Genomic DNA, 10,142 nt, shown 5'->3' with positions numbered 1-10,142 from the left:
CCTCAAAACCACTGCTGCAATAAACCCAGTTGTACAACATGCCCATGAAAGTAATCGGTTAGATTCTATTTAGTTTGGTTTAGTAAGAGTTTTACGGCACTCGTAACTGGTAAGTCTGCAGACTTAGAACTGATTTTTAAAAAGTGTGTAATGGATATTTTTGGATTACAATGGGGAGCTGTTTCTGCCAGTCATGCTGTAAGAAAGCAGAAAACTGCCGTTAGAGTCATGCGTAAGAGGAAACAGGGCCTGTCAAAGTGGAAACGAAAAAAATAAATCAAAATATAGTAGTATAGTAGTATAAGGTTTTACGGCGCTCGCAACTGCTAAGGGAAAATCAAAAGAAGCCCAGCATAGAAAAACATTTTAAAAAGCAGCAGCAGGAATTGGAGACATATGCTGCAGGAGGATTTAATAACTAGTGGAAGCTATCACAGCATGGATTAATTGTCTGCACAACCTACAAGACAAGGTGAACAATTTGGTGTTGTGTTAACCACTTTTCCTCTCAAATTTTGTTACATTTTGTTTCTACTTGGCTCACTAAAATTCTAATTGTAAGGTTATTTGTAGCTTTACAGTGATGAGATTTTGCATGTGGTTAGAAAGAAAGGTGCATGAGGTACTGGAACCTTTAGAAGTGGGGTTTGTATAGAACTAACCGTCAAATTTCACAATGAATTTTTTTAATGCGATTTTCTCGAAACTATATTTTTGAAAGACCCATCATCACTAAAATCTTAAAATCTGAGCTACTAATCAAGATAATGTACTGAAACTTTCCAAGTATGTGCAGATTGCAGATTTGGTAGTTACAGGTACCTGGCCAGTTATATTTGAGATTGAGAAAAAGTACTTAATATTTATTTTTTTTAGAAATGTGCATTTGAAACTGATTTTGTGTTTAAAAAAAGGTACCAAAAAAAAGGACATTACTTTGAAACCCCAAGAAACTCCAGAATATTAATATTGGAAGTCTACCAAAACAGCCAGGGGAAAAAAATCATGTTAAGAGGTCAGAAAAAGAATAGAGGCAATCAGTCAACCAAATACCTGTTACTTTAAAAAAAAAATACCCTTGAGAATCAGAATACTGATAATTATCCAATAGCTCCTCATAGGTAGGCTACCAGAAACTAAATTTTCGAAGTAGCTGTATGTCAAATTTATCTTTTCCATTTGAAAGGCCTATATCTTCTGAGCATTTTGGTACCATTCTTTAACCTCCGAGTCATTTTCAGAAAATGGTAGTTGTTTAAAATTTGATCAAATTTGTTAAAGTCAGTCACTGGCTGCAACCCCATGTTTGACAGACAATAAAAGAGTACCAAGTGCACTAAACATCACATTAACAGAGTACAATCACTATAACAAATATATGGAGCCTAATTTTTTTCAAGACTGTGAGATCATTACAAATATGTATTTTATCACTTCAAACACGATGATCTGTCGTATTTTCAACAAAAACAACGAGCGTTGACCCGGCCGGCGCCGCACTGGCCCCTGCGGTGAGCGAGTCGGCTTATACTGTAGTGTACCCAGCGTGCGGGGTCACATGCTTTCTGAGTCTCGCGGAAGGATTGATGTAAATATTCTAATAGAAAATAAACTGATCTTTTCATTGATACCTTTTATAAGCTGGTATTTTACATATTGTGTGTAAAAAGTGATTTTAAACATTTTGATAGCATTTTTAAAAGCTTTCTATTTAAACGCCAACGGCCAAATATATACCACGGGAAAGCCCGTTTAAAGCGCTACAGTTCTCCGCCAATGAAAAGACGGTATTCAATCATCCCTCGTTCTGCGAAGCATTTGAATGCACGCGTGTCAATTTTTGAACCGGCCGACCACGCATTCCGACCCTGAGGGGCTTCGCTTTCGTCGGCCATTCTCCAGCTCCTAATAATCGGACATATAAACAACTTACACCATTGTAACGAGGAAAAGCTGAACTTGTAATAGGTGTGCGCCATTTGGTGTTTTATAGCGAAAGAGCATAGAAACAGCGATCGAATTACCCCGATACCACGCGGTCGGAAGGCCGTGCGCGCCCGCGAGGCCGTGTTTACGCTACCTACTCCTTAGCTTCCTTTTTAGCTTCATTTGAAGACACTGACAGTGGGTGGTTGGCAGGTGCTCTGGTGTGGTTTGCTTCTTTCCTATGAAACATCTATCCTCCTTATCTCGCCTTCTTCTTTTTTATGTTTGTTACTTTCTTGTAACACCTCTAATCTTCTGGCACTCATATGACCTTATGCAGTTGCGAGCGCTGTAAAGCCTCTACTAAAACTAAAAGACACTGACACCACAGAACAATCTCCATCCATCAGAAAGACAACTTTGAGGATTCCGATGAGCTGCACCCAATCATAACTTTTGATGTCAGCGGGTTGTCGTCGTCTTGCGATCTACCAGTTGTGTCTGCCAGCTCTGGTGGGAGGTGTAGTTTCTATGGAAGTGAAATGTAAGAACAGAAGTGTTGTGATAACTCGGAAAACAACAATGTTTTTTCGAAATGGAAAACAACCAAGTTTTCTAAAGCAGTGACTACAGAATTCATGGCATAATCATTTTCACATTTTGTATTACACTATAACAGTAACAAGCAACCCCCCCCCCAAAAAAAACAAAAACAAACCCAAACATACACACACACTAACCAAATGGATGATCAGAATATCATCATTCCTCATCTTCCCAAATCACTGATACTGATAACAGAAAAGGAAAGAAAATAAAGTCAAACAAAAATACATACCTCTTAATTTTAGTTTTAGTAAGAGTTTTATGGCACTTGCTGCACAGTAAGGTCATATAAGTGCTGAAGATTAGAAGTGTTACAAGAGAGAAACAAAACAAAAAAGGAGGAGAGATTTTATCAGGACGACAGATGTTTGATGGGAAAGAAGGAGCAAAAAACCCGCAAACATACTTCTATGGTGAATTTTTTCCTCCTGAGCTTGAAAGCAAGATCGGTAGTCTCCGGCTGGGCAGGGATCAGAGAATTGAGCCGGGGCAGTTGCACCAGGTGGAGAAGACCTGTGGTGCAAAATTAAACAATAGATTAACCCTATATATATATATATGGGGCATGGTGTTGAAATCAGGCGCTCGTCAAAATGATGAAATTGAAGATACCTGCATTTTTCCGCCGTTTTGGCAATTTTTATTGACTTTTGTTTTTGGCTCATCTTTTATGTCAATTAAAAACACATTTTTACCAAGAGGATTTTACTGAAAAAACGATCAAAGGCACAAAACAATGTAAATTTGCATTTTCCAAGGACTCTCAAACAACAGAAGCCACCCAACATTAGCAGACATTTTCTTGCTAATTTTACCCCAGAAACCAGGACACCCCTACATCCTCAATCGCAAATATCTCGACTTTTATTCAAGATAGATAGTCATTTTTTCATTAAAAGATTAGCAAAAGACCAAACTTTAATAAGATGAAACTAATAAATAAGTCCACATGCCTAAAACATGATGAGTCCCTGATTTTGACGTGTCATGACACATCTCCCACAGCTATGAACCCAGTACTTGTATCATATCTCAATATTTTAAAAGGAAACCCATTAATCCTTACTCTGGCATCTGTACTTCTACTTCTACTACTACTACTGCTGTTGCATGGCAGTGTGACACATCGCGACATCAGTGCTTTCTTGTCATATGAGACATGTCAGGATATTCTGGTGAGAGAGTTGAATTTCCCATACATTGCCTTCTATGATACTGCGGCCATTTTCACAATGAGTTCATTTCTCACCTCCAGGCTGTTTGCGAATTCTAACATGTTCACTCTTCTATGTTGAAAAGAAAAACGTCAGGGGGTTTCAGTTCACATAAATCAAAGCATTCTCAGATTTACAAGATCTATCTTATTTGCACGTTTTAAGCAGCCATCATCATTTATTTCATAGACTACGTACAAAAGGGAACCCCCCGGGGCAGTGCCACTGACTGAAGTGTCTTTAGGCCATTCCCAAAGGGGGGACATTTCTCGTTCAAGCATAGTAGAATTGTAAATGGGCTCACTCATGTCACGCTCATAACTGTGCCTGATCTACAACAGGGAACTGCTGCTTTTTCTTTCCTGATCCTTATTATTATCATTTTCTCTACTTCTTTTGTATGTTTGTCACTCTGTTGTGACCTGCTATTTTGGGGTGCCTTGATAGTCGAAGCAGACCTTGTGCTGTTGAAGCTAGAGAGGTGAGCAGTCTAAGTCTGATTCCCTGTAAAGACTTCTCTGTTGACATCCACCCCTTGGCGCTCATATGACCTTATGCAGTTGCGAGCGCCGTAAAACCCTCTACTATAAAAAAAATATTTTTAAAAATACAAAAGGGACATGTATAATAGGTCTAAAATCCTCTTTTCAGCCACCACCCTTGGGCTGAAATTTGTTTTATTCTTTGATATAGCAAGTCTAATTCAATTGAGAAAATTATTCAAGGTATATGCAAATTTCCTCACTGGAATCAATGGTACATAAAACAAAAGAACCCTCACCATGGTACTCCTTAAACGCTGGATTCTTCTCTTTCGGAGAACCCGCGAAGCTCTCCAGGCGTATCACAGTATCTGCCATTCTCTCTAGCCGACGTTTGTAGCCTTTGTCCTTTGGGGGAGGGAGGAGAAACAAGTACTGAGCTTTACATGAATATCAAGAGAAAGTTGTGAGTAATTTCAGATGAGACTTAAAATAAATGCGTCCATCACTGTTGGAAACTCGCTTTCCCCATCCCCCATGAATATACAGACATGCCACTCTATGAAACCTCAAAATCAGGATCTCAGGGAGAAAAAATCGGGATCAACAAGGTGACCGCCAAAGCTGACTTAAAATTTTACCAGGGGTGTCCATAAATTACTTGGCCTATATGCCCTCTGCGTGTCTTTGTTTGTTTGCGTGCATGCGTGTGGTGTGTGTGTGTGTGTGTGTGCGCGCGTGCGTAGTGCGAGTTATTATTTTTTGTAAATCCTGAAGCATCGCGTCAAGTACTCCTAGTCCAAGTGTCTATAACCCCCATCCCCCACCCCTACCAATAAGTCCCGAAATACATGAACTTAAGTTGACCCCGTCAACGGGCAGTCCCCGAAACGCAGAACTCACACGGCGATGATATGTCACGTGACGCGAATGCACGATTGAAACAATTTTACTAACGCATCCGACTAACTGCGCATTCACACAAAACACTCGGATGAGCGACAGTCGTTCTAGTTAGGATAACGGCGGCAGCCGACCGACCAATTGTACCAACAAATCTCTTCTCCCTCATAATGCGTTCTGACTAAAGCAACGACAACGGCCGTATGTTAGTCTTGTCACCGCAGTTACAGTCAGTTGTGTAAGGGTTAGAAAGACTGTCGCTGGTCCGAGTGTTTGATGTGAACGCGTAGTTACCAGACCTCGGACAAGGCTTGTTTTGAAAGTAACAGCGGAACTACGAATATTATCGATTATTAAACGTCCCAAATTGTAACAGTTACCAGGCTATCATCGGAGAATTCTGAGTGCGGGAAAAGATCACACACAACTTGGGGAGAGTCAACTACTAAATGCGGCATCGATATTTCGGGAAATAGTGCTGCGAGTTCCTACTGACAAAAAGTTCGATGGGTGCTTCTCTTGATAAAGGAGTATGTTTTTAGAAAAATCCGGCACAACAGCAGACTGGGACAAAAAAATCGGGATACACGCGATCGAAATCGGTAAAACGGGAGGATTGAGATTTGGGGCAAAAAATCGGGATATCCCGACTAAATCGGGATGAGTGGCAGGTCTGAATATAACAAGGAATAAAAAACAGGAAGCAAATTATGCCGTACACATGGAAAATAACACAAGTCCCCATTTTCAATTTTTGACTTTGTTTTAATCATTTGTTTGGCTTGTTCCATTATATCTATTAATATTTTCATCAGAAACAACTGTCGTCACGCACAAGTAACATATATTCTGCAGTCATTATTGGGACCTCTATGCAGTGCTGCAGACCCCGGGCCAAACGCCAATCAACCCCTGGATTCAGACAGGAACGAGGCGACGGTTTTTGTCCGGAGGCTCAGCCGAACCGGCTGATCTGAGTCTCCTGCTAATAATGGAACGCGAGACTGGGCCCGGATGTACTCTGGGCGAGGCCACACGAGGTTGCCTCTTACCTGTCTGCCTGCGGCAGATTGCCGCCCTCCTTATGGAGGCCAGCCAGAGGAAAGGAAAGGAAACAAGTAACATATTCAAAATGATATAAAAATAACGGCAGAGGTTCGTATGAAAACATGAAAGAAATACAAAACTACTCAATATTTTTTCAGTGACTGACAACTGATGTATGATAATCCAGCTTCAATTAAGTAAGATTTTCGAACTAAAGCAGCAAGACATATAATTTTCTGAATCAAAGTTTCAACTTTTGAAAAGATATCTTATTTAATTATACATATTGAATGTTCAAAACACAGTCATCATAACGCTGACATGTCTGCCAGTAAAAACAAGTATCTTATGATGTGCATTTGTGGGTAGCTACATTGAAAGGAACTCTCATAATTGAATTAAAAATAGCACATTACTGACCCTCAAAAACGCTGTTTTATTTATCAACTAGCACACGATCTTTGCAGTACACATATATACTCACATGGAATAGATGTGTTGGCACAGTAACCATTGCAACAGCAAGAGCAGATCTAAGCATCGCTCGAAGAGCCAGGAAAAACTGTGTTAATGACGGGTCGTGACCATCACCGGATGGATTCAAACCCCCATTCTCTCCCCATAACGGCGATCCCAAATTATGAATACCTGTAAGACGAAAAAAATATTCACATTCACTGTATTTAACTACTTAACAATTCTATAGATGCAACACATATTTATGAGGCACAGTGCTTCTTCCCATACTCGCTTCATATACTCTCAAGTCCAAACTGAGGTGTGCAGGATACAACTCAGTAGAAATACAAGAGAGATTAACTCTCACCCACCCTTCACTGAAATCAGACTCATTTCTTCCAACTACATGGCAAAATGATTAACGTGACATCCAGATGCCAGCCTTCTTTCAGGCAAAAAGTCAAACAGAAATAAGGGAGATTTGGAAAGCAACACTGAGTCACAGCCATCATGAGACTCGACACCTGTTCCAGCAAGATACAAGCAAAAGCGTCTGCTTGATCCTAATTTTTCTTCTGAAGACCTTTTGCTGTCCTCCAGCCCCTGAAACTTTTCTATCATCGGTGGCAAGACAGCTGACTTAGAGCATTAAAAAACATTTAAAAGTGCATACTACTGTACCTATTATATGAATTTAACAACTGCTACATACCCAGACGAAGTATACTTCTTTTTGCCGTTTTCTGCCCCGTTCCAAAGCAGCCCTCTTGTATTCTTTGATGGACATCCTGCAGCAGCCTACAATAGCTCTTGTTCCTCAAGGCTCCTGATGAGCTGCAAAAATACATGTTATATAATGATGGGAGCATTCTTTGCACATTATTATATGAACTATGAGCTAATGAAAAGTTAAATCATTTAACCTGCCCCTGCCTATTACTGTTACATGTCAGCTTGCACTCGTATGAATTCCTCGCCACTTGTTTCACTCCTGCAATTTTCTCAACTGTAAGCTTGGCTATGACTTTAAATTAAAAAAAGATCATTAACATAAAACTGTAGCCAAGTTTTTATTTCCAGAGAAGAAAATACATAAGAGTCGGTGTCAGTAGTCAAAACTTACTTACTTCCACCAACTGCAAAATAATGGGAACACCTGTGCAGCCATTTTTTGTGAACAATGCAAACAGGAAGGGTTAAAACCTAAAACTTTTCGCCGGTTAAATTCTTAATCTTCTGTGCCATAGCGGATTGAAAGAGATAGAAAAAAGTCCTTAGCAGTACTAAGCAACTCTCTTCAATATGGTACGGGGAAAAAACAATGTACGGTCCAGCATGCACATAGTGAACAGATGTCAAGTCCTGAATATTTTCTTATACATGTCTTCAGTGCTGCAAGCAATTCACTTAAATCTGGGCACTTTTTACGTCAGACACACACAAAAAATACTGTTTGCTGTCAGCTGCCGTAGATGATTTAACTCAAAATTTTTGGCAAAACAGGTCTTGTCCAGTCCTGCTTATTTCTGTGACCTAAACATCACACCCTAAAATACCTCTCCAATGGTATGTCCTGACTAGACGCATAGAAAAGTTGAGCTGCTTCCACAGTGTTCTGATCCATGACTTTTGTGAGATCATAATAGTGACCAAACTGTACGCCTGATGTTGGTGTGCTCTGGAAAAGGAAAAAGAAGTACTTATAAGTCATACTTGTAACAATAGATAGCAGAAAATACGATTTCTGTACCCCACTCACATTAAAATTCAGCCAACAGCATTAAGCACACAGAAGAAGTTTTATTCATTATAAAAATACGGTTTTAGTTTTAGTAAGTGTTTTACGGCACTTGTAAAACAATTAGGTCATATAAGTGTCGAAGATTAGAGGTGTTACAAGAGAGTAACAAACACAAAAAAGGAGGGGAGATAGAGACGATAAAATTTTTATAGGAAAGAAGGAGCAAACCATGTCAGAGCACCCGCTAACCACCCACATTAAAATATGGTACAATAAAAACAACATCGGAATAGAGTGAAAATGCAGAATAATTCACACTCCAGCCCATTACTGTAAGTGCTTAAATTACTGAAAGTAGAGTAAAGTGACCATTTGAAAAAAGAAAGCTCTGTTCAAAAGACTTTACATAGCCATTCAATGGGAACAAGACAAATCTAGATAAGCAACACAGAAAGTAGATGGCGGAATGTTATAGAATGCCAACCAAAGGGGAAAAAATTGCGTTCGTAGACACAGTATAACTCACCTGCACTTTGGGTTGGCTTTGATACCTCCAAGCTATCTTCATTTTTTCCTCATCAGGTCCATCCGGCTGTTGAAAGCAACAAAAAAAAACCCCAAACAATCAAACAGTTTGAGTAAAAGTGAAAGAGACACACACTGACACAATAACACCCATTACCTGTTGGAAAATGAAAGCAAGACAGACAGAAACAAAAGACGGGAAAGTAAAGAAGTAAGATGTCTCCGTGGTGCCCTCCACCACTCACAACATGCAGGTTAAGATGTACAAATTTACTGTGAGACAATAATTAATGGGGAAATAAGCATGAAACAAGAGACTTAAATGTAGTCAGCTTTCCAGCAAAATAAAGAGTTAGTTGTCTGAAAAGACAGGCATAAAAGGAGATTAAACAGCTCAATAAGTACACATTTGAAAAAAAAATTGAAACAAATATTGCAGGAACATAAGTACAAAATTTATGTCCCTTTACAAATTCTTTGGTAATCAGTAGCTTACACCTTATTAACTGCTCAGTGTAAGATTTCACTGTACACCAATTTGAACAGAAAACCTCTCTTCCCCCAACAGATCCCAATCCAAATGTCCCTGAACCACATGCTGGGTAATGTAAAAAGAGTTCCCTCAAAAACCTCACCCATCAAGACTTGTTACACATCATGGTCAACTGAAAATGTCTTTAAGACCAAAGAATGCAAAGTGTACACTTCATCCACACATCCTCACCTTTTTCTTTGCACCGCTTGCTATTGCCTTTGGGGATGGGGAGATCGCAGAAGCACCTGCTGGCCCTGACCTCAAACCCATTTCAATTGGGGCTGGCAATTCCTGTTAAAAAAAAAAAAATTTAATTGCCTGAAAAGTATAAATAGCAAAGCATTTATATCATCAAAAAAATGAAACAGGTATCAGGTGTGCATACTATTTCTTTTCCATAATAGGAAAGAATGTAGATAAAGAATGTAGATAAAAAATAATTCTCAACAATACTAAGCAGAACTAAACTATTAGCAAGCACTGGAAATATGCTTATGAGAAAAATCACAACAATTTGATATTACATGAACTTCCTTCAGTCCCATGTTTAGTCAACTTATAAAACTCAGACAATGAGCAAGAGGAGAGAGAGAGAGAGAGAGAGAGAGAGAAAGAGAGAGAGAGAGAGAGAGACACACAGAGAGAGAGAGAGAGAGACAGAGAGAAAGAGAGCCAGAGAGAAAGAGAAAGAGTGAGAGAGCCAG

General features: G+C 39.4%; 1 protein-coding gene across 1 annotated transcript in view; it reads right to left on the bottom strand.

Moving 5' to 3' along the window:
- Window positions 1–2,198: 2,198 nt before the first annotated feature.
- LOC101851434 (elongator complex protein 4) overlaps window positions 2,199–10,142 on the bottom strand; it is a 15,459-nt gene continuing 7,515 nt past the window's right edge. The window contains exons 4-11 of the mRNA XM_005105855.3: window positions 9,628–9,729; window positions 8,905–8,970; window positions 8,194–8,315; window positions 7,350–7,471; window positions 6,663–6,826; window positions 4,528–4,636; window positions 2,939–3,045; window positions 2,199–2,455 (exon numbers count right to left, since the gene is read on the bottom strand). Of these exons, the coding sequence (XP_005105912.1) occupies window positions 2,333–2,455; window positions 2,939–3,045; window positions 4,528–4,636; window positions 6,663–6,826; window positions 7,350–7,471; window positions 8,194–8,315; window positions 8,905–8,970; window positions 9,628–9,729 (915 nt within the window). The 3' untranslated portion in view covers window positions 2,199–2,332. The remainder of the gene's footprint in view (window positions 2,456–2,938; window positions 3,046–4,527; window positions 4,637–6,662; window positions 6,827–7,349; window positions 7,472–8,193; window positions 8,316–8,904; window positions 8,971–9,627; window positions 9,730–10,142) is intronic.

This window comes from Aplysia californica, unplaced genomic scaffold (genome assembly GCF_000002075.1).
Source record: "Aplysia californica isolate F4 #8 unplaced genomic scaffold, AplCal3.0 scaffold00496, whole genome shotgun sequence".
NCBI lineage: Eukaryota > Metazoa > Mollusca > Gastropoda > Aplysiida > Aplysiidae > Aplysia > Aplysia californica.
This window is presented reverse-complemented; position numbering and strand designations above follow the sequence as displayed.